This window comes from Mixophyes fleayi, chromosome 7 (assembly GCF_038048845.1).
Source record: "Mixophyes fleayi isolate aMixFle1 chromosome 7, aMixFle1.hap1, whole genome shotgun sequence".
Classification (NCBI taxonomy): domain Eukaryota; kingdom Metazoa; phylum Chordata; class Amphibia; order Anura; family Limnodynastidae; genus Mixophyes; species Mixophyes fleayi.
This window is the reverse complement of record NC_134408.1, coordinates 9,035,019-9,061,639: the sequence shown is the minus strand read 5'-3', so window position 1 is coordinate 9,061,639 and position 26,621 is coordinate 9,035,019. Positions and strand designations below refer to the sequence as shown.

At 42.7% G+C, this 26,621-nt stretch overlaps 2 protein-coding genes and 1 long non-coding RNA gene across 4 annotated transcripts; 2 read left to right on the top strand and 1 right to left on the bottom strand.

The window, feature by feature from the left end:
* Positions 1-444: 444 nt before the first annotated feature.
* On the top strand, positions 445-11,366 carry LOC142097269 (sulfotransferase 1 family member D1-like). Its single transcript, XM_075178965.1, has 8 exons — positions 445-503; positions 6,362-6,602; positions 6,696-6,821; positions 8,643-8,740; positions 9,093-9,219; positions 9,868-9,962; positions 10,093-10,267; positions 10,932-11,366. Exons 2-8 carry the CDS (start codon positions 6,470-6,472, stop codon positions 11,036-11,038), a joined length of 861 nt encoding a protein of 286 aa, XP_075035066.1. The 5' UTR covers positions 445-503; positions 6,362-6,469; the 3' UTR covers positions 11,039-11,366.
* Positions 4,137-23,133, bottom strand: LOC142097272 (uncharacterized). Of its 2 annotated transcripts, none has more exons than XR_012678165.1 (4): positions 23,003-23,133; positions 8,603-8,721; positions 5,776-5,910; positions 4,137-4,428 (listed from the first exon to the last, which is right to left on the bottom strand). It is a non-coding gene; the product is annotated as an uncharacterized LOC142097272 (long non-coding RNA). The 2 variants fall into 2 exon arrangements; XR_012678166.1 differs by having other exon boundaries at positions 5,780-5,910.
* On the top strand, positions 18,115-26,066 carry LOC142097267 (sulfotransferase 1 family member D1-like). The gene is made up of 8 exons (XM_075178960.1): positions 18,115-18,220; positions 21,948-22,189; positions 22,283-22,408; positions 23,043-23,140; positions 23,507-23,633; positions 24,281-24,375; positions 24,506-24,680; positions 25,615-26,066. The coding sequence occupies exons 2-8, from the start codon at positions 22,045-22,047 to the stop codon at positions 25,719-25,721; spliced, it is 873 nt and encodes a 290-aa protein (XP_075035061.1). The 5' UTR covers positions 18,115-18,220; positions 21,948-22,044; the 3' UTR covers positions 25,722-26,066.
* Positions 26,067-26,621: the final 555 nt, after the last annotated feature.

Here is a 26,621-nt window from a genome sequence, read left to right as displayed (position 1 = left end):
GTTCACACTACAAATGAAAACTACAATTGGCGGGTCTGGGGACATAAGGTCTGGGGTATTGTCTGGTGGTGCCTGTCTACCCAGACCTTCCTGCCACAGATCTTGTATGCTAATATACTGTAGATCATTTTTATTGTACTAGTATAACAGTATCTCAGTACCTATTGACAAGTATGGCATCAGAGTATATGTGGTCTAGACAAGGGGGTGTGAGGCCAGAATACAAAGATTTTATAAATTATTCTTTAAAAACAAACCAAATCTGCCACTGCACCATTCTGCTACTTAGAATGATAAAACACTGCTTGTTTCACTTTCTGACTGTGTTCTCTGACTCATCCAAGCTTTCACACTGTTAGAGCTGCTAGTGACCAATCACATGGCTCCGTCTGACTCAGGATGGGGCTGGAGGGGAGCCACATCTGTTGCTTATCGAGGCAAGTATTTTTTTGTCTTGTTTTGGAGAAGAGAGAACGCAGCAATCCAGAAACGGTTGAATTTAGGTAAAGGATTCAATTTGAAGTTAAGTGGATGAGAGTTTTAGTTTGCACCAAGTACCTCCTGGTTTTTCTTTTTCTATTATTTAGAATTGCATCTTTATTACAAAGCTATAACATCTAAAATCTTTTAAAAATTGTATTTCTTCAATTAAGTTTTATTTTGCTTAAACACTAGCTCTACTTAGCATGTCTCACAATTACTCACCCATGTAAAGATAGTTGGAATGGCCCAGTAGAGTACTTGGGAAATGACAGCTGCACACCTCTGTCGGTGGGATCCCTACAGCCTGCTCTCTACTGTGAGAGCAGAGCCCATGGACTGCCGCTCCCACGGCATACTCAAATACACCCCTGCCAGCTGCCAATTTGGAGAACAGCTGAAGACTGGAGAGGGCACCACTCCTAGGGGCTCACGTAAGTTAAACCCCTATGTTCTTAGAACATGTGCAGGAAAAAGACGTACGTTATAAAATCCTTTTTAAATGTATATGTTTAGTAACATATGCGCCAGGTGTACGTCAGGCATACATCAGATGTACGCCAAACTCAACCCATGTATGCTCAATAAAGAAATCTGTATTTTAAGCAACTAAAACAGACGTAGGTCTTACTTTACATTAGGCCCATGGTGTGTGTGCTCATTGTAATAAAACTTCTACTGAAGAATATGTTGGTGTAGGAAGCCATGCATTTTTATGGCGAAGGAGGGGGGAGCATTGTGAGGGGGTTGGGTGCATGGGTGCCGTGACTGCCCTTTGCGATTGCCCCCCTCTCCAATGTCCTGTTGTACACAGAATTACTGTGGACTGTGGATGCATAGTAGAAACCAGCTTCAGTGGAACTACATGTCCCAGAATGCCTTGTTAGTAGTTGTTATAGTATGCTGGACCATGTGATTCAAAGGTTATCATTACCCAGAATTTTTTACTAGAGTTTATATTTTTCCAGATTTGTATATGCTGAATATAGAATTACTATGGTGGAAACATGTATCCACGTTCCAGAGTAATTTTATACTCACGCTCCCTCCACAGGCTGACCATGCCCCTTCAGTGTCACGCATGGTGTTAAGTGGGCCCCTACCATTGGTTTCCCTAGTGGGCCCCTTATACTCCAGTCCAACGCTGCTTCTATTTTACCTGAAGTGAGTAAGGATGATAATGGCAAAAGTAGTATTGCATTAGAATCTAGACATGTTCTTCCACTGACATCTTGCCATGAGGTATGGAAAGATTACAGTGTCACTGCATATATATTGGCATTGATTCTGGTGTAAATATTATGCTTGCCACAAATGGGACAGATGACAATGTGATTAATTCTGTTGTGTTAGAGAAAGGCAATGTTTCTACCCAGGTTATATGTTCAGAAGATAGGATACAGGTTATATTGCTGCTGGGACCTGTAGTTCGAATGTTTACCACTCAGATGTTCATCTAAGTTCTGACCATTAACCTGAGTTCTCTATAGAGACAAGGGAGTCTGTTGCTAGCCCACTCTCTCCTAGTCAGCCGTCTAATGGCTTAGAGGAGGTAGATGAGGGCCCCAGACTCCCCCAGATAGATGAGTCCAAGAGGGAGGGGAGTGTCCTGTTCAGTAGCTCCCCAGATAAGAATTACCTAGTGTGTCCCAATGACAGGCAATTTTGTAACTGGCAAGCAGGGCAGAGTGGAAGTAGGTATTCCGCTGTGCCAGAATTAAGGGGGTCCCACTTACAGGAGTTTTTGTGGGAGGAAGGCGTTCTCTCAGGCAGCACCCACAAAGAGACACAGTCTGTGAGAGGTACAGAGAGTGTAGGTAAGAATGCAGTGGTTAGCCCACAGCTATTGAAGGACCAGAAGTCCCAGCTGAATGAGATAGTTAACCCCTTCTTAGTCCTTCTCACCAGAGAACTTATTGAGACCCGGCTAACAGCTATTCCAGTTGAATCAGGGGGAATCTGTGGGAGTTGGACTGGGCAATGACCTGTCAGTCAAACCCCATGCCATCTCTTAAAAAGGGAAGGTGTCATGAACAGAGAGAGCTTATAGTTATTTATAAGGGATAAATCATAAATGCAGTGTGAATAGGTTATATCAAATGAATCCATGGATAAATTGAGCTGTTAAAGTGTAAAGTGTGAAGATAGAGAGTCTGATGTAAATGTATTTGCTGGCTTTGCACATCCCAGTGTGAGAAGATAACCATGTCACCTGTAGCAGCTTCAAAGAAATCTTGCTGTGAGATATATCCTGACACAAGTTAGTTTTTGGACACTTGAATAGACTTTGTGGGTCCAGTCACAGCTGAACATCCTTGCAGCCCAATGCAGCATTTTGAAGGCCGATACAGGTATACAGAAATATGAGCTTCAAAGGAAAATGTCTTCATAGTTCATATTTTGGAAAATCTGGGTGCCACTCCATACCGAGGAGCAGAAATCACACCATGGTTGTGAATGACAGGTACGGGTGGTATCCGGGAACAGCTAAAATCACATATCTTTGGAAAAGGTATGTCACTTTGTCAAAATTTCATCATGTTTGGTAGCAAAAGATGGACAAAGTCATAGGGGATTTATTAATAATAAAATTGGGTTGGTGTGACACTCCACCAAAAAGTTAGGTCACATAGTAGAATTGGGTAGTAAATCAGGCAACATGCAAATGGTGATTGAAAAAAGTATCACAGACACAACCCCTGGGGACGGAGACAGGTGTGGAAGTGTCTTTAAAAAACTGAGACCAGTTACAACAAATTGTCAGACTTTTTGTGAAATCTATTCAAACTGATAAGCTGTCTATCTTCCAAGCCAATTTCCCTTGGCCAGAAAAGGCAATTCACGTAAGTGCAATTCTGAATGTAACCCCTTTTATTTTAAACTGTTTTGCTTGTGTATGTTATCTCAATCTATTGTTTATTAATTATTTTTTTTATATCTGTATGCCCTGTACTTTTGTATATTAAATCTATAATTTAATATGTTGCGTACTTGATACTCTAACAAATCCATTAGCCTGTTAAGAAGAAATAGCTCGGCCAAGTTAACCCTTTGAATGCCAGTGTGTGATTTGTTGATACATTTGATTAACAAGCTACGTGTGCTTGCATTTACATTTGTGTAACAGTCTGGAGGTGTGAAGAGTTAACCCTTTGCCCTTGGGTGTGGGTCTTGCTAGTCTGGGAGTAGTTAGAAGCCTTGTGTGCCGGTGTAGGACAGTATATTGGGGTCCAATTGCCCGTATTCAATAGGTGGTGGCAAACTTGAAGTGTGTGAGGTGTGAGTGTTGTTTGGGGGCGATTCAATAGGTCTATAACCTGTGCGATAGGTAAATAGAGACTGCGGGCTGGAATCGTGTGACCTCATACAGCAAACACCACGAAAGTCACGGAAGCTGGGAGCGTGTTCGTGACAAATTGGTGGCATAGCGGTGGGATTATTTAATTTCTTAGAGTATTAAGTGCATGGCTTAAGCAATTAACCCTTGCACTTATAAACTGATTGTAACCTTGTGAGGAATACAATAGTTTTACAAGGACAAAACTCAGGGCTTATTATTATTTTTGAAGACATACGTGCAAAGCAGTTCCCTTCCCTTCGCTCTGTTTTTTCTTCTCCTATCTTTTATTTTGCAACGTAACTGAGATGGCTGCGGCATATAAATGCATGACAAAGGAGGTGCTGATTTCACATTGTGAGGATGGAGGAATTCCCACTAGTGGCAAAAGCAAGGTGCAATTGATTGAAGCTCTCGTGCAGAGAGATCAGCACCAAGCCGTAGATGTGTCCCAGGAAGGGCAAAGCCAGGATTCAGAAGCGGACCTGACTGTGGATATTGCTCAAAACAGTGGACTGTTAATTTCGGATGATTCTATTAGTTCATGTGTGGACACTGCTATGGGGTGGGGTACGCGTCGCAGATGCTGGTAAATCCGACCCTGAGGAAACCTACAAAAGAAAACGATTTCAGAAGACAACGACAAGAATATACACAGACTTACCTGATCAGCGACTGTCCAGATATCCGATCGTACCAGAACAGTGACAGGAGCTTCTTCCGAATGCAGAGGTGTCCGGCAGTAGTGCCTGACGTCAGTACATCCTTAATGTATTTTTATTTAAAGCGGCAATGTCGGGACCACGCAGATTAACTGTTAAGTGAGGGATTTTATCACTCAGATAAAATCTAAGCCATTTTTCTTCATCCAGTGTACCTTCTGGAGGGAACCCTGCTCTTTTTAATATTTTCTGTATTCCTTTTAGAGCCTGCGGCCCTCCTTGCTTCCTCATTATATCCATTGGTTTACCCATAGTGGGTAACTTACTGTTCTGTGCCCCCATATTATGGGTTACTGGTCACAGTCCTGTCAGAATCTAAGATATTCAAATATCTCCGGGGTCTATTTATAGTATACTAACCACTTGGCTCATAAGAAGTTCTGCCTCCACAGTCTGGCTCAGAGTCTGTCTTAAATGACTCTGGGGACAAATGATGGGATTTGCAGTGTTCCCTCTCCCCCCCCCCCCCCCCCCCCCTGTATTTCTGGTGTATTTTCTAATAACGCTCCCCAAGTTATTCCTGTAATATGTTGCAAATAATCTGAATTTTCAACATGAGTTTCCACTATAATTGATACATTTTCCCAAGGATTGATGGTAGATCCCTAATATATTCCTGTTTGTGCTTCTAGAGATAATACTCCAATTAGTATGAGTTTGCGGTCTCCCTTTGTTTGCAACAGGATGAGTCCTGTACAGGCCCTACAGCTCAAATGAAACCACTGATCCACCATTCACTTTGTTTTCTATTATTCTATAGTTTAGACCATCTACTATTTCTCTTATAGCGATCTTCTGAATACCCATTGATTATTATCTCACTTTCTGGACTTTTGGGTGACTTTCTTATACTGTATGGACAGAGGGTCCTTTGATCTGTGAGTAAATGGTTATAGGGCCAATTGAGAATCAAATCTGACCAATCTCTCCCTACTTGATCTTTAAAATATTCTGGATTCAAGTGACAACCAAGTGTAGTGTAATATTCTGGTCCGTTTTCTACATTTTCTTCCAAATTGTCCATTTCTACTTATTACAGCCTCTAAATTAGGTCCTCTAAATATACAATATTTTCTTAAAATTACACAACAAGTACAATAGTTACAAATCCCCTTTCTATTATCTAATGTGGTCATATACTAGAAACAAAATGATCAAACATTGGGTTCAAGGGATAGTCCATTTTACCCCTGAACAGAGTAAGAAGGTAGAAATCTACAACTTTCTCTTACTCACGTACGGATTTCAGTTCAGTAGTTCCTCGAATGTCCTCCGGCACTTCACGTCAGCTGTTGGGGTGTTGGACAAATCACGGAACGAGCCCCCAGAAATGTTGGGATATCGAGGTATACTGATACTTCTAATAATCACCTTCAATGTTGACCATTCAGATATCAGTAATCAGTTAACAAGGGAACAGAAAGACAACTTTGCATATTAGAATAACCATTTCCACTCATTGAAGGACAAGTCTGTAGACTACTGCAAACCCCAAAGAAGGTCCTGTCAAATTCATGTGCTCCAAATTCTGTGTATATGTTTAGTTATTAATTATTAAGTGTTCATAGACCCTCACATATGCTGACTACCACCGGTATGATAGACAACTTGAGTGAGCACAATGGGTGTATGTCGTAGCTATGGGAACAAAAAACACTTTAAAAAGAACATTTACACCTAGTGTTCTGAGGCTGTATCTTTACTTTACACATTGTGAGATATTGCTTGGCAGATCAATAGCCCTTAGATGCGTAGACACCACTTCTCAAAGACAGAATAACACCTTCTGACCTGACATTTGTTGATTGTATTTACCCTACAGGCATTGCCACAGTTAAGTGATTTGCAGGACACTTATCCTCTGCTCCTCCAGCCTTTCATTCAACTGCTTGAGTCGGTGAACAGATTCTGCCTCCTAATACCAGCAGACATGGAAAAACGTCCCCCGCTGAAACTGGTAAGCGGGATGCCCATCTTAGGGTCATTCGCAGAGAACTGGGAGAACGTGGTGCAGTTCCAAGCCAAAGCAGATGATCTTCTGATCTCCACCTATCCTAAATCTGGTGAGAATTTACTCTAGTACGCCCTTGTAGCAACCCCGCAACCAAGACATCACCTATATCCCCTGTATGGTTATAGAAATGTGTCTCTTACAGGAACAACATGGGTCAGTAAGATTGTGGACCTAATTCGGAATGGAGGAGACACAGAGGAAAGCCAGAATAGAGCCATATTTGAGCGAGTGCCTTTCCTGGAGGATGCTAAACCAGCCATTGCCTCAGGTATCCTCCTGATATGGTATAAATGTAACATACGGGAAACCCCCTGCCCAGTACTAACACACTGTGACACACTGTGTGCTGCAGAAGCCAATCTGGAACCACTAAATGCAGATTTCTGATTTTAAAGAAAAATAGACTTTGGAATAATATTAAATAAAGTGTGAACAATACAATACAATACAGTGTCGGTGAAAATAGAGCCCACTCTTACTATGAACAGCAGGTTAACACAATAACTCTCAATAAATCAACAATATCAACAGTATAAGACATAAAAATTAATTGTCACAACCTTATGCACCGGACCAATATATCATATGTTAACCTTACTGGCTCCAGATACTGGAATTATATTTACTTATATTTTTACAATATACCTCCAAACACACACACAGGCAGCACTCAAACACACCACACAGATGGAGCAGTGCACTGCAAGTTGGGGCCCTTCTGCATGGATGCCAGCATGGCATGGAAACAGCATGTGTCCAGTTGGCAGCTTTTAGAGGCCTTTAAATCACTTGCAGTAAGGTACAGCAGTCACAGTATACAAACCCTGCTGTAGCAACAACTGTAAAATCCTCAACTTGTATCCTTTCTTATTTGTATCCTGGGACTTGTAGTTCCACAAATGCTGATTATACAAACACTTGCTGCACATTTACCTGCCCACCCATCTATCCCTGACTCTTCAGCCCTTGTGGCCAGATATAGTCCAAACCCCACTTGAATAATAACAGATAGGTAGATTAACCACAGTAACTTATCTGCACCAGTGTGTCACAGGTCTGAACTTGATTATCTCCAAAATGGCTGACTTGCAAAATGTCCTTCTTCAGAGGTGCATGCAACCCTCCCCCTACAGCTTCAAGCTGTGACTTCCCAGCAGGTTCTGTTCACCACTCCACTCTGCTCTGATATCTCTGTCTGTACTCTCTGCTCAGACAACCAATCCAGTGCCCTTCTGCCTAGGATCACCTGGACTTGTCACACAGCTCAGTCTCTCTCAGGGTGCTCCTCTCTCTCTCTCCTCCCCTGCTCTCTGGTTTCTCAATCTTGTTAGGCCCTGCCCCCTTTTTACAGTAGCCTTGTGGGAGATATAGTTTCTCTTCCTGGACTGGTAAATGACAATATCCATCTCTTTTCTTACTGATGCAATTGTGATTAGTAGACCCTGGGTGCTCAAGTCCAACTGCAGCATCCCCATGGGTTACATAAAAAAGGACAAGTCTTCTAATTTCACCATGATAACATATGACTTAAATCTGAATAAAGTACTTTGTTTGCTAAAAGCTCCAATGTGAATTAAAACATTAATATCTGCATTCCCAAAAGTAACATAGAAAAGAGCTCTCAAGTTACAAAAGTTCTTTCTTTGGTGGAATCTTCCTCTACTGGCCAAGAGTTTTGATGATGCAACTTTTAGCTCAACTTATTTTTCCAACTTGCTCAACCATCAAATTTACCATCATCCTATGTACACATGGTTTAAGATGTACTGTTTTTAAAAGTTTTTTTTCTAATTTAGAAATTTGGCAAATTATTATTGTAATATAATTGTTATTGTAATGTGATAAATTCAAGAAAGACCACTTCAGAGTCCTTCTTCAAAGAGAGCTAGTAATCCTCTGCTAATACATCCATTAATCTAACATGTATTGGCCATAAAAAAAATAAATGATGTTACTATCGGGCTTTAACACAAACATAAAGCTTGTTTTTATTTAATATAACTCACAATGTAGACCTTCTTAACCTGTTTGCATTCCCATTGGACTTACTTCCATAGTCCAGTTCACATGTCTCTCCTTTCTCCATCAGGAACCGAGCTTCTAGATAAACTAGACTTTCCCCGCGTCATCAAGACCCATCTTCCCGTCAGCGTTCTTCCAGTGAGCTTCTGGGAAAAGAATTGCAAGGTTCCTCTATCTCATTTTAGAAACTTGTCTCTCATCTAATGGAAAAGCTCACTTTTGTTTCAATACTACAGCTCTATCTCAAAGCCTTAATGCCTTACTGCACATCCATGTAACGGTCAACATAATTTCACCACATGCCAAATTGCCCTTAAAAAAAAAAATGTCATACCTAATCAAGAAACTGGTCAATTAGGATTGTGAAATCTATTTGATAAAATGTGCATCAAAAGTTAGAAGTCTCCTTAATCTACTGTCTGTGCACCCTTGTTGTACACATGGTCTTTCCTCAGTCTAGAGATTGTAGTCTACTACCATAGGCTCCATCAGTCTAACTTCTAACATTTGTGTCTAGGTAATCTACGTGGCTAGAAATGCTAAAGATGTGGCAGTATCGTACTATCATTTCTATAGGATGGCCTATAGACACCCAGAGCCTGGGACATGGGATGAATTTCTGAACTCCTTCATGGAGGGGAAAGGTTTGTGTGGCCATAACTATGAAAGGAGTATCTTGGCAGGGTCCATAACTGTGTTAAGTGGCATAGCTGCAGTAGCATCTGTAACTTAACTATTAGGTTCTACACAGCCTCAATGCAACTTGTTTCATACTAAATTCTTGCAACCACAGAAGCACCAGCATGGCATTTTTTTCAGCAGATCTAGGAGAACTTCAGGATCAAAGTGCTGTGTTATCACCACACGGTGCTCCCACAAAAACTCAGGGCTAGAAGGTCACCTAAATCTACTACTTCTGAAGTCACAAGAAAGGAGAAAGTAGGAATGGATAGTGGAGACAAGAGAGGGTAGATTGTAAGGACATGAAATAAGGGACACAGAGATAAGGGGGTCAAACAAGAGACAAGAGGTGACAGATTTAAGTTATCCCCATAAAGGAAGGCAGCATGGATAAAGCATCAACAGATGAGATAGGTGAGATGCTTGTGTTTGTGGAACTGTTATTGACTCTGAAAAAAGGTCAAGGAGACCTCAGTTCAGGTTTCATGCTGGGCCCAGGTACACCACAGACATTGTTATACATTGTATCTGGGCTGTAGAATTTGGAGAATTATCTGCCTCATGTTACTATAATGCTCCCACAATGAGCTGTTTGTCATCATCTCTGGCAGTTGCCTTTGGGTCATGGAGCTCCCATGTGAAGGGCTGGTGGAAGATGAGACAGCAGAGAGACATCTTGTACCTCTTCTATGAGGACATGCAGGAGGTAACAATTGGTTCTATACTTTTTATCATGAAATGTAGGTAATACATACTAGCCGTCCTATGGAAGTCCTTGGAAAAGGTAATAAAGTGTGTTGCATGCTGACATCCTCTTATTTAACTTATTTGGACAGGACCCAAGGCGGGAGATAAAAAAGGTGATGACGTTCTTGGGAAAGGATTTATCTGATGAAGTTCTGGAGAAGATTCACCAGAATTCCTCCTTCCAGACCATGAAGAACAATCCTATGTCCAATTATAGCACTTTCCCATACATGGATCACTCTGTCTCCCCATTCATGAGGAAAGGTAGACTTCTCATTGCTTTATCTAACACCTTACATTACACAAACTACTGATCTGTTGCAGCTGTCCTGAGATGGAAAGCAAGCACACAATTGGAGATTACCACTCCGGGCCATATTGTTCAGCTGCCTGGTGATCCCCTACCCCCCACCTAAATTGTGCTAAGTGATTATTTTTTTTATTGCCACAATAAACTAGAGAATTTTAAAAAAATCTGATGTTTTGCCATGATCAGGGACATTTGGATAAATGTTTCCCATAGTACAAATTGTGGGATTTAGTAGAATGTGTAAGGGAATTAATGTTGAGAACTGGAAAACATGAGTGTTGAGGCTTCCCACTGCACCTGTAAGGGGTATAGCTTGTTGCAGCGCCCGTGTGCATCCTAGGGAGAGAGCAGTTACTTGCCAGACAGGAATTTACTCCTTTGCACATCAGGTGCTGTCTGTTTCCATTAACTGTGAGGTAATACATCCACTGTGCTATTATTATAATTCAATTATTAGTGCTAGCTTCTGATTGGTTCCAGCTCTCTTTTGTTTGCAGTAGACAGTGTCTCACTTACTGCATTTCAATTATATTAATGTAGATGAGTCACAAAAAGGGACAAAATTAACTTCTGGTTACTGTTATTTCTCTTGAATTATGTTAATCATTTTCACTCTAGGAATCTGCGGAGACTGGAAAAACCAATTCACGGTGTCTCAGAGTGAGATATTTGATGAATATTATCGCAGAGAGATGTCTGACACTGACTTGTCCTTCCGCATGTAGGAGTGAAGACTCCAGAAATATCCTCCATCAGATTGGGGCTCCTTCTCCCACAACTGATGGACTGAATGAACCTAAACTGTAAATTCATTGTCTAAGATGTAATAATGATGTTATGCACTTCAAAGATGGTTGATATCCCCTCACTAGTTTAACCCCTTTTTTGATGAGCCTATTTTGGCCCTTTTTGGGATGGTCACATTCCAACATCAATATTAGTAATTTTTTTGTGTGGAACCCACATAAATTATACCTTTGGGGTTTTTTTTCAGAAGAATTTAAATTTTCAGAACATACCAAAAGATTCTTTATACCTTCTGTCACTGCAAATAATGACCAAAAAAGTGATTTTTTGAAAAAATTTAAATTGCAAAAAAGTGAACTAAAAGCAGATGTGTGTATTTTTCTTCTAAACACCAACAAGAAATACTTTGTACTTCTTCATTTGGCACCAATCCACCTTTCCAAAACAGCAAAAAGCAGGATCCTCCAGCACCACAGATGATACCAGGAGACGAGTGATGTGTTAGTGAGGACAGGACTGCATGTGACAAGGACATGATGTGAGGAGGGGAATGGAGGCAGCAGGAAGCCACAGACTGAGAATTATATAGTGTAAGGAGCAAGGTCCACAGCAGCACAGATTATATCAGGAGGTGAGTGATCAGCAGCAGCAGCAGCTATTTATATAGCGCCACTAATTCCGCAGCTCTGTACAGAGAGCTCACTCGCATCAGTCCCTGCCCCAATGGGCAGGGACTAAATTACCTAACGTACACACACACAGACAGAGAGAGACTAGGGTCAATTTAATAGCAGCCAAATAACCTACTAGTATGCTTTAGAGTGTGGGAAGAAACCCACACAAAGATGGGGAGAACATACAAACTGCACACATCTAATGCTATGGTCGGGAATCGAACTCATGACCCCAGTGCTGTGAGGCAGAAGTGCTAACCACTAAGCCACAGTGCTGCCTAGACGTGTTAGTGTGGACAGGGCTGCATGTGACAGGGGCAGTGACATGATGTGAGGAGGGGAATGGAGGCAGCAGGAAGCCACAGACTGAGAGTTATATAATGGAAGGAGCAGGGTCCCCAGCAGCACAGAGTATATCAGGAGATGAGTGATATGTTAGTGAGGACAGGGCTGCATGTGACAGGGGCAATGACATGATGTGAGGAGGGGAATGGAGGCAGCAGTAAGCCACAGACTGAGAGTTATATAGTGGAAGGAGCAGGGTCCCCAGCAGCACAGAGTATATCAGGAGATGAGTGATGTGTTAGTGAGGACAGGGCTGCATGTGACAGGGGCAATGACATGATGTGAGGAGGAGAATGGAGGCAGCAGGAAGCCACAGACTGAGAGTTACACAGTGGAAAGAGCAGGGTCCCCAGCAGCACAGAGTAGTGATGTGAATCTCCTGTCACATCGATGTTGGACAAATTGGGTGTCAAACACATCTCTATATAAGTAAATGTCATCCATTTAACTTCTCCTTTTTAATTATGCCCAACCAACCATTACAAATTTGGAGGCATATTACTATAATCTTACCCAGAGGTCTCCACTGACTTGATGCTCAAGTGAAGAGCTTTAGATTGGATGTGAGTTACAGGTGATTAGAATTTGGGAGAATGAATGAATACAAAGGGTCACAAGTTCAGTCACAGTAACACGTGCGTGAGTCAGCAGATTTTCTCTGGTATTTCTTAACACTTTCAGCTCTGTAAAATAATCTTACATTTTCATTTTTATGGCAATACGGTAATAATATAATTACACCTCCTAACACATGAAGTTACATATGGAGGAGAGTCACTATTACACAACAAGGACAGCTTGGAAAACCTGGTCCCAGCCTTCAATTGTGGAATTTCATGCTGCTGCCTGACAGGTCATGCTGGGACATGTAGTTCTACAACAGCAGGACGGTGACGGGTTGTCTACCGCATCTATACACATAACAGTGTGAATCTACCCGTCAAGACACAGATAGAGAGAAGGCACAATCACTGTTCCCGTTTAGTTGAGCAGGGGCGTGGCCTACAACAACTCTGCACAGGCTCGCTCATTTTCATCCTCCTACCTCTCTGTGTCACTGATCTTTATACCTCTTTGTGGGTCACTGATCCTTCTACCACTGATCCTTCTACCACTCTGTGCTTCACTGATCCTCCTACCGCTCTGTGCTTCACTGATCCTCCTACCGCTGTGTCACTGATCCTCCTACTACTCTGTGTGTCACTGATCCTCCTACCACTCTGTGTGGCACTGATCCTCCTACCTCTCTGTGGTTCACTGATGCTCCTACCTCTCTGTGGTTCACTGATGCTCCTATCTCTCTGTGGTTCACTGATCCTCCTACTACTCTGTGTGTCACTGATCCTTCTACCACTGATCCTCCTACCTCTCTGTGGTTCACTGATGCTCCTACCTCTCTGTGGTTCACTGATCCTCCTACTACTCTGTGTGTCACTGATCCTTTTACCACTGATCCTTCTACCTCTCTGTGCTTCACTGATCTTCCAACCTCTCTCTGGTGCCACTGATCCTCCTACCACTCTGTGTGGCACTGATCCTCCTACTACTCTGTGTGTCACTGATCCTCCTACTACTCTGTGTGTCACTGATCCTCCTAGCTCTCTGTGGGTCACTGTTCCTTCTACCTCTCTGTGGTTCACTGATGCTCCTACCTCTCTGTGTGTCACTGATCCTCCTACTACTCTGTGTGTCACTGATCCTCCTATCTCTGTGTGTCACTGATCCTTCTACCACTGATCCTTCTACCTCTCTGTGCTTCACTGATCCTCCAACCTCTCTCTGGTGCCACTGATCCTCCTACCACTCTGTGTGCCACTGATCCTTCTACCTCTTTGTGCTTCACTGATCCTCCAACCTCTCTCTGGTGCCACTGATCCTCCTACCACTCTGTGCTTCACTGATCCTCCTACTACTCTGTGTGTCACTGATCCTCCTACTACTCTGTGTGTCACTGATCCTCCTACCTCTCTGTGGTTCACTGATGCTCCTACCTTTATGTGTGTCATCGTTCCTTCTACCACTGATCCTTCTACCACTCTGTGTGCCATTGATGCTTCTACCTCTCTGTGTGCTAGTGATCCTTCTACCACTTTGTGTGCCACTGATCCTTTTACCACTGATCCTTCTACCTCTTTGTGTGCCACTGATCTTTCTACCACTCTGTGCTTCACTGATCCTCCTACCACTCTGTGTGGCACTGATCCTCCTACCTCTCTGTGGTTCACTGATCCTCCTACCTCTCTGTGGTTCACTGATGCTCCTACCTCTCTGTGGTTCACTGATGCTCCTACCTCTCTGTGGTTCACTGATGCTCCTACCTCTCTGTGGTTCACTGATCCTCCTACTACTCTGTGTGTCACTGATCCTTCTACCACTGATCCTTCTACCTCTCTGTGGTTCACTGATCCTCCAACCTCTCTCTGGTGCCACTGATCCTCCTACCACTCTGTGTAGCACTGATCCTCCTACTACACTGTGTGTCACTGATCCTCCTACTACTCTGTGTGTCACTGATCCTCCTAGCTCTCTGTGGGTCACTGTTCCTTCTACCACTGATCCTTCTACCTCTCTGTGGTTCACTGATGCTCCTACTACTCTGTGTGTCACTGATCCTCCTACTACTCTGTGTGTCACTGATCCTCCTAGCTCTCTGTGTGTCACTGATCCTTCTACCTCTCTGTGCTTCACTGATCCTCCAACCTCTCTCTGGTGCCACTGATCTTCCTACCACTCTGTGTGCCACTGATCCTTCTACCTCTCTGTGCTTCACTGATCCTCCAACCTCTCTCTGGTGCCACTGATCCTCCTACCACTCTGTGCTTCACTGATCCTCCTACTACTCTGTGTGACACTGATCCTTCTACTACTCTGTGTCACTGATCCTCCTACTACTCTGTGTGCCACTGATCCTCCTACCACTCTGTGCTTCACTGATCCTCCTACTACTCAGTGCTTCACTGATCCTCCTACTACTCTGTGTGTCACTGATCCTCCTACTACTCTGTGTGTCACTGATCCTCCTACTACTCTGTGTGACACTGATCCTCCTACTACTCTGTGTGTCACTGATCCTCCTACTACTCTGTGTGCCACTGATCCTCCTACCACTCTGTGCTTCACTGATCCTCCTACTACTCAGTGCTTCACTGATCCTCCTACCACTCTGTGCTTCACTGATCCTCCTACTACTCTGTGTGTCACTGATCCTCCTACTACTCTGTGTGTCACTGATCCTCCTACTACTCTGTGTGCCACTGATCCTCTTACCACTCTGTGTGTCACTGATCCTCCTATCGCTCTGTGTGTCACTGATCCTCCTACCGCTCTGTGTGTCACCGATCCTCCTACTGCTCTGTGTGTCACTGATCCTCCTACCGCTCTGTGTGTCACTGACCTGTCTCTCCAGGAATCTGCGGAGACTGGAAGAACCATTTCACTGTGTCTCAGAGCGAGAGATTTGATGAGTATTATCAGAGGGAGATGTCTGGCACCGACCTGTCCTTCCACTTTTAGGACTGACAACGCTGGAAAAATGGAGCTCTATATTCTACAGTGGTCATGAAATGAGGCTCTATTATATGGTTGGCATCTAGGTTCAATAGTAAGGTGGTCATGGACTGTATGATATGCTGGTCTGTATGATGTGACATAGTAAGGGGACTGGCCTTATCAATCTCAGTACCATGCAGTGCCCAGCTCACTTCTCCTGTCCCTGTGTGCAGCTTTGAATGGACCATAAAGCCACCAGAGGTTGGAACCACCACTGTACACTAATTAAACATTTTTCTTTGTTATTCATTAATAAAACTGTCTGCTGCTGTACATTAACTTTCACCTGTATGACTATTACTCTGTACCAGTCACCTCTCCCCTGGTCACATACTCTGCACCCTGACTCAGCACGTTACCCGGAGGAACCTGCAGACGGATCGTCCGTACAGCTCTGTGCAGCATGGTCATCTGTGTGCATGATGGCACAAGCCCATTATAATAGGGTTGTTTAGGGCAGTAACAGGACTTTTCCCTTCACTTTCATTGTTTTTCCTTAATTTTCAAGTATAAGCTTGTTAAGGGATAAAGCATTTGAGGGGATTATCCCACCGTCTTGCGCAACAGGGATTTTGTTCCATTTCCAGGATGTGTGCCCTGCTGACGGGGGACCTTTCAATGCCATATGTGCCAGTATTGAAGAGGTGTTTTTAGGGGTAGGAAAGGAGTCTGGGGGCAGGGCAGCGCAGGGCACTCCCCCGGGGCATGTGGAACGGCACAAAGTGACATGGAGTAGTGGTGTAGTGTGACCACGTTCCATCTTCAGTGCAGCTATGCACAGTGGCCAACTACAGAAAACTAAAAATTGCGATGTATGAATAAAGGGCTGTATTTAGAGTTAAGCTGAAGTTCAGCGAAATTGTAGACATTTGCACCTGGGCAAACCATGTTGTGATGCATTATTTTTTTGCTTGTAGCACACAAATACTGGCCTGTTGTATTTTAATACTGCGATTTGGAGTTCAGCTAAGATACACTGCTGTCTCAACTCTAAATCTGTTCACACAGCCAACATAGTTTTTCCAAGGTGCAAAATTGCACCTTCATCATCAACATTTATTTATATAGCGCCAGCAAATTCCGTAGAGCTTTACAATTGGGAACAAGCATTAATAAGACAATACTAGTAAGTAATACATACAGACAGAGGTAAGAGAACCCTGCTCGCAAGCTTACAATCTATAGGACAATGGGAGTTTGTAACAGAAGGGCATGTGCTACATCATATTGCACAATGGATTTACTCCTGGTGAGTTTGGGGAGAGAGCTTTGGAAAATATGTTTTTGCTGTTTATTGCAATTGTCTGCAGTACAAGATGCACTGTGTATATTAATAAGTGATCTAGAGAGGCTATTAAAAGACTATGATAGTTTATGTAGGTGATAAGACATAAATATAGTACAGTATGTTGAGTGGGGACTCGTGGCTTGAGGCTATGGTAGTTTTAGTTCTCCACCATATCACACCGCTACCAGATGGTCAACCCAATTGCTGTAAATTATATAACAATGTTAAAGTTGCACTCCTGTTTATTATTATTGTTATTATTGATTCGTAAGACACCACATTTCTCCGAGGCATCATACAGTGTAGTGGGTGGGAGCTAGATAGACGACTGTGGGATATGCCAGGTAGGAGAAGTGGCCATAGTTGAGGTTGGAGATGATGAGACAACGGATAAGACTTTTGAATGTATCTTAAGTATGAAATGGCGTATCCTAGATAGATTTTGAAGGAGGATGCGACAGGACTGGAAAAGAGACTGGATGTGAGGAGTAAAGCAGAGGGAGGAGACATGTGTGACACCAGCGTCACCCTAACAATCTCTAAATACTAAATATTGCAAACAAAATTCATAGCAGCGTCTCATTTACTGTATATGGGCCTGATTCATTAAGGAACTTAGGCAAGAAATTTCTTACTTAAGTCTCCTGGACAAAACCATGTTAAAATGCAAGGGGTGAAAATTAGTTTTCTATTTTGCACATAAGTTAAATAATGTCTGTTTTTTCAGGTCAATCTTCCATCAGAAAGTCACAACTAAAGCCTGCTTGATAGTGGTGGAAAATGCTAGCTCGTATGTAAGGCCTGCGTAAGGGTACTTGGTGCCCTTATTGAACACGACCACGGTCGCCCCACCCCCATAGGGGTGGTCGTCATTTTTCTTTCTTGCCCCATACGCTAACGTTTTTAGTTACGGCTCTGGTCCTAGGCAGCATCGCTGTTCAAAAAAAAAGTCAGTCATTTGGTATTATTCCACTTATAACTGTTCTGCAGCCATGCAGTGTAATCTGTCATAGAACACACATCTATCTGGGGCAAAGTGACAGTGCCCAGGTGCCAAGCATTCTGGGTAGAGAAGAATTAAAACTTCATGTGACGCAGGTCTGCCCAGGGAATGTGCTGTTCCTGATTTAGTTTTATAAGCTCTGATTTAAATGTTTGATTTCTGTCTGTCCGTCCTGAGTATATAAACTCCTCCCTTCCTCTGCCTCTGCCTCCCCGCACGCCTGCCACACACAGCAGAGAGCCTCAGGAAACTGCAGCCACAGGAGTTTCCTTCTCTATCCCACTTCAGAGGCCGGTGGAAGGTGAGTGCCCTGCTGTACTCTCTGCAACACTGTGTGTATGGTGTAAGATCATGGTGCCAGGGTACAGATGTATAGACAGGTTGTAGAGCCAATACTCACCTGCCAAATTAACTGGAGGGTGCACTAAAGAGGTTCAGACCAGTAAATTTACTGACAGTCGGTATATACTATATACATATTATTATATTACGTAATAACCATAGTGAATTACTGCAATAGTTTAGAGATTTGTACAGCAATAAGGCACACATCCTGTTTTTGTGACGTGCCCGCCACCCATCTCCATAGGTAAACACCTGGATTTGCGGGACATGTCTATAGGGGTGTAGAAGTTGCCATCGTCAGCAAGGCTGCTCCCAGATGAGTGGGGACTGAGCACAGGAGTGAACCAACTTTTGCACCTGTGAGGAAATAAAAAGAAATTTTGCTGCAGCCTCTTCATATGAGGTTCAATCTCTGTCCTGGCAAGTAGGCAAATTTGCGCAAATATGAAGCATTACAGGGCTGCATATTTTGCGGTTTAGTAGCCACATCCAATTTCTGTAAACAACTTAGTCCAGCAGTTTGTTTATATCTTTACTCTTGTCAGCGTAACCTTTCTCCAGACTTGCCCTCATGTATCTACACACAAAGCGGTGTTGGCATAGACTGGCAGTGGTGCCAGGGGCAGGGCACAACCAGGGCTTGTGCTAAGAAGAGCAAAGTCCAGATTTCTATGTTTTATACTAAGCGTTGATAAGCGCCGCCAGAAACGACTGCTCCCATCTGAAAAATCCTCTGTTAATCTCCCGTATGCAGAGCTGAGATAAAGGTCCTGATTCATTAAGGAGCATGAATGCCAATACGTGCTGTATTTTGCGCCAGGGAACGCAGAAATAACCAATTCATCTTTGAGCGCATACGACCCTTACTTCAGCCTACGATTTCATGTGAATGGGGAGGGGAAGGGGCAATTACTAGTGATGCCGGTCATGTATGCAAGCAGGAACATGTGTTTGCGCTCAGGAACAACAGTAATAATGTATTTTATGTACAGGAGAAATTAAAAACATCCCGATAAATGTATTTCATTGAAAAAAATTGAGGGAAAACTTATTTTTTTCCCATTTTTTCATTAATGCCTATTTTATTAGGCTTTGGCAACACCTCCGCAAATGGTGCATCAGTAGTTCTTAGTGAATGATTGATCCACAAATTGTCTGCCTCTACTGTATGTGCTCTCTAGGATAGTGGCCCCTTGCAAGTGCCATCATTGTCCTCCCCGAGAACCGGCCATCCTGGTAGGTCATAAAAGGGAATCGAGAGGAAGCAACTTGCAGCATCGCTGGTTATAGCGCTATTGTTGCTTTTCATATAGGTAAAACCAACAGCCAGTTACAGTTTACCACAGAAAAAGCGATAGACGCACAGTGACCTAACAGAATTTAGCCTCTATGAGGGGGTCACTGAGCATCATCAAGGTGGTTACGTGGCACAGTTAGTGTATGAGGTAGACATGTGGCACTATTGGGCTATGTGTCTTCAACATAGGACTTCATAGAACTGACACTGTGCTGTAAACTCTGACCTAATGTGCTGGACATTCTGGGCTCTATGTTCTGGACATTCTGTACTCTATGTGCTGGATATTCTGAGCTCTATGTGCTGGATATTCTGAGCTCTATGTGCTGGACATTCTGGGCTCTATGTGCTGGACATTCTGGGCTCTATGTGCTGGACATTCTGTACTCTATGTGCTGGATATTCTGAGCTCTATGTGCTGGACATTCTGAGCTCTATGTGCTGGACATTCTGGGCTCTATGTGCTGGACATTCTCGGCTCTATGTGCTGGATATTCTGAGCTCTATGTGCTGGTCATTTTGGTTTTATGTGCTGGACATTCTGGGCTCTATGTGCTGTACATTCTGAGCTCTTATGTGCTGGATATTCTGGGCTCTATGTGCTGGACATTCTGAGCTCTTATGTGCTGGATATTGTGGGCTCTATGTGCTGGACATTCTCGGCTCTATTTGCTGGATATTCTGGACTCTATGTGCTGGACATTCTCGGCTCTATGTGCTGGATATTCTGAGCTCTATGTGCTGGACATTTTGGTTTTATGTGCTGGACATTCTGGGCTCTATGTGCTTGACATTCTGAGCTCTTATGTGCTGGATATTCTGGGCTCTATGTACTGGACATTCTGAGCTCTATGTGCGAGACATTTTGGTTGTATGTGCTGGACATTCTCGGCTCTATGTGCTGGACATTCTGTACTCTATGTGCTGGACATTCTCGGCTCTATGTGCTGGACATTCTTAGCTCTATGTGCTGGACATTCTGGGCTCTATGTGCTGGACATTTTGGTTGTAGGGGCTGGACATTCTCGGCTCTATGTGCTGGACATTCTGAGCTCTATGTGCTGGACATTTTGGTTGTATGTGCTGGACATTCTCGGCTATATGTGCTGGACATTCTGAGCTCTATGTGCTGGACATTTTGGTTTAATGTGCTGAACATTCTTGGCTCTATGTGCTGGACATTCTGAGCTCTTATGTGCTGGATATTCTGAGCACTTATGTGCTGGATATTCTGAGCTCTATGTGCTGGACATTCTGAGCTCTTATGTGCTGGATATTCTGGGCTCTATGTGCTGGACATTCTGAGCTCTAAGTGCTGGACATTCTGTACTCTATGTGCTGGACATTCTCGGCTCTATGTGCTGGACATTCTGAGCTCTATGTGCTGGACATTCTGGGCTCTATGTGCTGGACATTTTGGTTGTATGTGCTGGACATTCTCGGCTCTATGTGCTGGACATTCTGAGCTCTATGTGCTGGACATTTTGGTTTAATGTGCTGGACATTCACGGCTCTATGTGCTGGACATTCTGAGCTCTTATGTGCTGGATATTCTGGACTCTTATGTGCTGGATATTCTGGGCTCTATGTGCTGGACATTATGAGCTCTATGTGCTGACAGGGACTATAGAATATCCTGGTCACTTATGCGTGACTTGCGCAGTATTTAAGTTCTCCATATACTACATGACTAAGCCACCATTTTAGAATGGACTGCACAGTATAAAAACTCTCACTATGGCCAGTCTGGAGTCAAGTTATATAATTGGGCAGGACTTCATTTGCCAAGCTGCTAGATCCAGCATTGCTCCTAGATCGTCTGCCTAGCACACTTAAAGGTTCATGCTCTTCTCTACGCTTTCGAGAGATGCTTCATTTGTCTTAAATGAATCATGCCAGTGAGGGGACTTTGGTCTGTCTTTGTGCCACTTTTACCTGTTGAATATTTTTTATTTAGTTTTTGCTCTTCTGCAAAACACTGCACACCAGTGCTCCTTCTCCGTACTTAGCAAGGAGCTCTGTCGCTGTGCCCAAATCCACCCATCAGCCTGTGCAACTTTCACCTTGTCTGTAACTGTTGCCATCTTGCCCTGTAACACTAAACATGATCTTGTGCTGCATCTCTGCCTTTTCATACATGACCTCCTAAGTACACATGTATGATAGACATCTTGAGTGAGCACAATGGGTGTATGCCGTAGCTATAGGGACAAAAATCACATTAAAATGAACATTTACACCTAGTGTTCTGAGGCTGTATCCATACTTTACACATTGTGAGATATTGCTTGGCAGGTCGATAGCCCTTAGATGCGTAGGCACCACTTCTCAAAGACAAAATTGACACCTCCTGACCTGACATTTGTTGATTGTATTTACCCTACAGGCATTGCCACAGATAAGTGATTTGCAGGACACTTATCCTCCGCTCCCCCAGCCTTTCATTCAACTGCTCAAGTCGGTGAAACAGATTCTGCCTCCTAATGCCAGCAGACATGGAAAAACGTCCGCCGCTGAAACTGGTAAGCGGGATGCCTATCTTAGGGCCATTCGCAGAGAACTGGGAGAACGTGGTGCAGTTCCAAGCTAAAGCAGATGATCTTCTGATCTCCACCTATCCTAAATCTGGTGAGAATTTACTCTAGTACGCCCTTGTAGCAACCCCGCAACCAAGACAGCCCCTATATCTCCTGCATGTTTATAGAAATGTGTCTCTTACAGGAACAACATGGGTGAGTAAGATTGTGGACTTAATTCGGAATGGAGGAGACACAGAGGAAAGCCAGAATAAAGCCATATTTGAGAGAGTGCCTTTCCTGGAGTGTGCGGGACCATCCATGCCCTCAGGTATCCTTCTGATATGGTATAAAAAAAGGACAAGTCTTCTAATTTCACCATGATAACATATAAGTCTTAAAATTGACTAAAGTACCTTGTTTGCTAAAAGCTCCTATGTGAATTAAAACATTAATATCTGTATTCACAAAAGTAATGTAAAAAAGAATTCTCAGTTACAAAAATATTTTTTTAGTGGAATCTTCCTCTACTGACCAAGAGTTTTTATGATGCAACTTTAGCTTAAGTTATTTTGCCAACTTGCTCAACCGTCAAATTTACCATCAGCCTATGTACACGTGGCTTAAGATGTACTGTTTTTAAAAGGTTTTTTTTCTAATTTAGAAATCTGGCAAATTATAATGTAATTGTTATTGTAATTGTAATGTGATAAATTCAAGAAAGAGCACTTTAGATCTTTTAAAGTCCTTCTTCAAAGAGAGCTAGTAATCCTCTGCCAAAACATCTATTAATCTTACATGTATTGGCCATAGACAAAAAATCTTATGTTTCTATCAGACTTTACCACAGACATAAAGCTTTGTTTTTTTAATATAACTCACAATGTAGACCTTCTTCACCTGTTTGCATTCCCATTGGACTTACTTCCATAGTCCAGGTCACATGTTTCTCCTTTCTCCATCAGGAACCGAGCTTCTAGATAAACTAGACTTTCCCCGCGTCATCAAGACCCATCTTCCCGTCAGCGTTCTTCCAGTGAGCTTCTGGGAAAAGAATTGCAAGGTTCCTTTATCTCATTTTAGACAATTGTCTCTCATCTATACTTCAAGCTAATGGAAAAGCTCACTCTTGTTTCAATACTACAGCTCTATCTCAAAGTCTTAATGCCTTACTGCACATACATTTAACGGTCAACATAATTTCCCCACCTGACAAATTGCCCTTTAAAAAAAAACGTCATATCCAATCAAGAAACTGGTCAATTAGGATTGTGAAAACTATTTGATAAAATGTGCATCAATACTTAGAAGTCTCATTAATCTAGTGACTGTGCACCCTTGTTGTACACATGGTCTTTCCTCAGTCTAGAGACTGTAGTATACTACCATGGGCTCCATCAGTCTAATAACTTCTAACATCTGTGTCTAGGTAATCTACGTGGCTAGAAATGCTAAAGATGTGGCAGTATCGTACTATCATTTCTATAGGATGGCATATGGACACCCAGAACCTGGGACATGGGATGAATTTCTGAACTCCTTCATGGAGGGGAAAGGTTTGTGTGTCTATAACTATGCAAGGAGTATCTTGGCAGGGTTCAAAACTGTGTTAAGTGGCATAGCTGCAGTAGCATCTGTAATTTAACTATTAGGTTCTACACAGCCACAATGCAACTTGTTTCTTACTAACTTCTTCCAACCACAGAAGCACCAGCATGGCATTTTTTCAGCAGATCTAGGAGAACTTCAGGATCAAAGTGCTGTGTTATCACCACACGGTGCTCCCACAAAAACTCAGGGCTAGAAGGTCAACTAAATCTACTACTTCTGAAGTCACAAGAAAGGAGAAAGTAGGAATGGATAGTGGAGACAAGACAGGGTAGACACTAGAGACATGAAATAAGGCACACAGAGATAACGGGTCAAACAAGAGACAAGAGGTGACAGATTTAAGTTAACCCCCATAAAGGAAGGCAGCATGGATAAAGCATCAACAGATGATATAGGTGAGATGCTTGTGTTTCTGGAACTGTTATTGATGGTGAAAAGAGGTCAAGGAGACCTCAGTTCAGGTTTCATGCTGGGCCCAGGTACACCACAGACATTGTTATACATTGTATCTGGGCTGTAGAATTTGGAGAATTATCTGCCTCGTGTTACTATAATGCTCCCACAATAAGCTGTTTGTCATCATCTCTGGCAGTTGCCTTTGGGTCATGGAGCTCCCATGTGAAGGGCTGGTGGAAGATGAGACAGCAGAGAGACATCTTGTACCTCTTCTATGAGGACATGCAGGAGGTAACAATTGGTTCTATACTTTTTATCATGAAATGAAGGTTATACATACTAGTCGTCCTATGGAAGTGCTTGGAGAAGGTAATAAAATGTGTTTTATGCTGACATCCTCTTATTTAACCTATTTGGACAGGACCCAAGGCGGGAGATAGAAAAGGTGATGACGTTCTTGGGGAAGGATTTATCAGATGAAGTTCTGGAGAAGATTCACCAGAATTCCTCCTTCCAGGCCATGAAGAACAATCCTATGTCCAATTATAGCACTTTCCCATACATGGATCACTCTATCTCCCCATTCATGAGGAAAGGTAGACATCTCATTGCGCTAACACCTTACATTACACAAACTACTGATCTGTTGTAGCTCTCCTGAGATGGAAAGCAAGCACACAATTGGAGATTGCCACTCCGGGCCAGTATCTCCGTATTGTTCAGATGCCTGGTGATCCCCTACCTCCCCCCCCCCCCCCCCCGCCTTAATTGTGCTATTAAGTGATTTTTTTTTTACTGCCACAATAGACTAGAGAATTTAAAAAATCTGACATATTGCCATGCTCAGGGACATTTTAATAAATGTTTCCCGTGGTGTAAAATGTGGGATTTAGTAGAATGTGTGAGGGAATTAATGTTGAAACTGGAAAACATAGGTGGTGAGGCTTCCCACTGCACCTGTAAGGGGTGTAGCTCAATGCAGCGCCCACAAGAAGAACAGGTAATTGTGGCTCCCAGTAGGGGGCGTGGCTTTCATGGACTCAGCTAGGAAGCGGCACTTATTAAGTAGTGAAGGCGGTGATGGAGAGTAGCATACATAGGAAGCAGGAGTGCAGAGAACATGTCTGTAAACTGGAGAGCAGGTTTTCAAGTATGTGTGGTGGTTGTTTTCATTATGTTATTAATGCATTGTGTATCTCTGTGTTAATGTAGTGTCTGTGTATATATGTGTTAGTGAATGTGTGCCTCCTAGGGAGAGAGCAGTTACTTGCCAGACAGGAAGTTACTCCTTTGCACATCAGGTGCTGTCTGTTTGGATAAACTGTGAGGAAATCCATCCACTGTGTTATTATTCTAATACAATTAATAGTGCTGGCTTCTGATTGGTTCCAGCTCTCTTTTGTATGCAGTAGACAGTGTCTCACTTACTGCATTTCAATTATATTAATGTAGATGAGTCACAAAAAGGGACAAAATTAACTTCTGGTAACTGTTATTTCTCTTGAATTATGTTAAATATTCTCTCTCTAGGAATCTGCGGAGACTGGAAAAACCAATTTACTGTGTCTCAGAATGAGATATTTGATGAATATTATCGCAGAGAGATGTCTGACACCGACTTGTCCTTCCGCATGTAGGAGTGAAGACTCCAGAACTATCCTCCATCAGATTGGGGCTGCTTCTCCCACAACTGATGGACTGAACCTAAAGTGTAAATTCATTGTCTAGGACATAATAATGATGTTATGCACCTCAAAGATGGCCCCGATATCCCCTTACTAATTTAACCCCTTTGTCGCTGAGCTTATTTTGGCCCTTTTTGGGTTGGTCACACTCCAACATCAATGTCAGTAATTTGTTTGTGTGGAACCTACATAAATTATACCCAAAAAATACCATTATATTCTATATACCTCTTGTCACTGCAAAACAATGGCCAAAAAAGTGTTTGTCTTATTTAAATAAAATTGCAAGAAAGTGAACTAGAAGCAAATGTCTGTATTTATTGATCTAAACACCATCAAGAAATATTTTGTGGATGCAGCAGGAAGCCACAGACTGAGAGTTATATAGCGGAAGTAGCAGGGTCCCCAGCAGCACAGAGTAGTGATGTGAATCTCCTGTCACATTGATGCTGGACAAATGGGGGTGTCAAACACACCTCTACATCAATAAATGTCATCCATTTAACTTCTCCTTTTTAATTATGCCCAACCAACCATTACAATTTTGGAGGCATATTATTATAATCTTACCCAGAGGTCTCCACTGATTTGATGCCCAAACTTCAATCCCTCAGTGAAGAGCTTTAGATTGGTTGTGAGTCACAGGTCCAGGTGATTTGAATTTGGGAGAATGAATGAATACAGAGGGTTACAAGTTCAGCCACAGAAACACTTGCATGAGTCTGTAGATTCTCTGGTATTTTTTAACAATTTCCAGGTCTGTAAAATAGTAATAATATAATTACACCTCCTTACACATGAAGTAACATATGGAGGAGAGTCAAATTGCACAACACGGACAGCTTAGGCAAC

What these genes read in the sequence shown, in the direction of transcription:
- LOC142097269 (XM_075178965.1), top strand. Translation starts at nt 6,470, where the DNA reads ATGGAAAAACGTCCCCCGCTGAAACTGGTAAGCGGGATGCCCATCTTA. An exon ending in TCTATGAGGACATGCAGGAG is followed by an intron (nt 9,963 to 10,092) that starts GTAACAATTGGT and finishes TTATTTGGACAG; the next exon opens with GACCCAAGGCGGGAGATAAA. An exon ending in CTCCCCATTCATGAGGAAAG is followed by an intron (nt 10,268 to 10,931) that starts GTAGACTTCTCA and finishes TTTTCACTCTAG; the next exon opens with GAATCTGCGGAGACTGGAAA.
- LOC142097267 (XM_075178960.1), top strand. Translation starts at nt 22,045, where the DNA reads ATGCCAGCAGACATGGAAAAACGTCCGCCGCTGAAACTGGTAAGCGGG. An exon ending in CTCCTTCATGGAGGGGAAAG is followed by an intron (nt 23,634 to 24,280) that starts GTTTGTGTGTCT and finishes CATCTCTGGCAG; the next exon opens with TTGCCTTTGGGTCATGGAGC. An exon ending in TCTATGAGGACATGCAGGAG is followed by an intron (nt 24,376 to 24,505) that starts GTAACAATTGGT and finishes CTATTTGGACAG; the next exon opens with GACCCAAGGCGGGAGATAGA.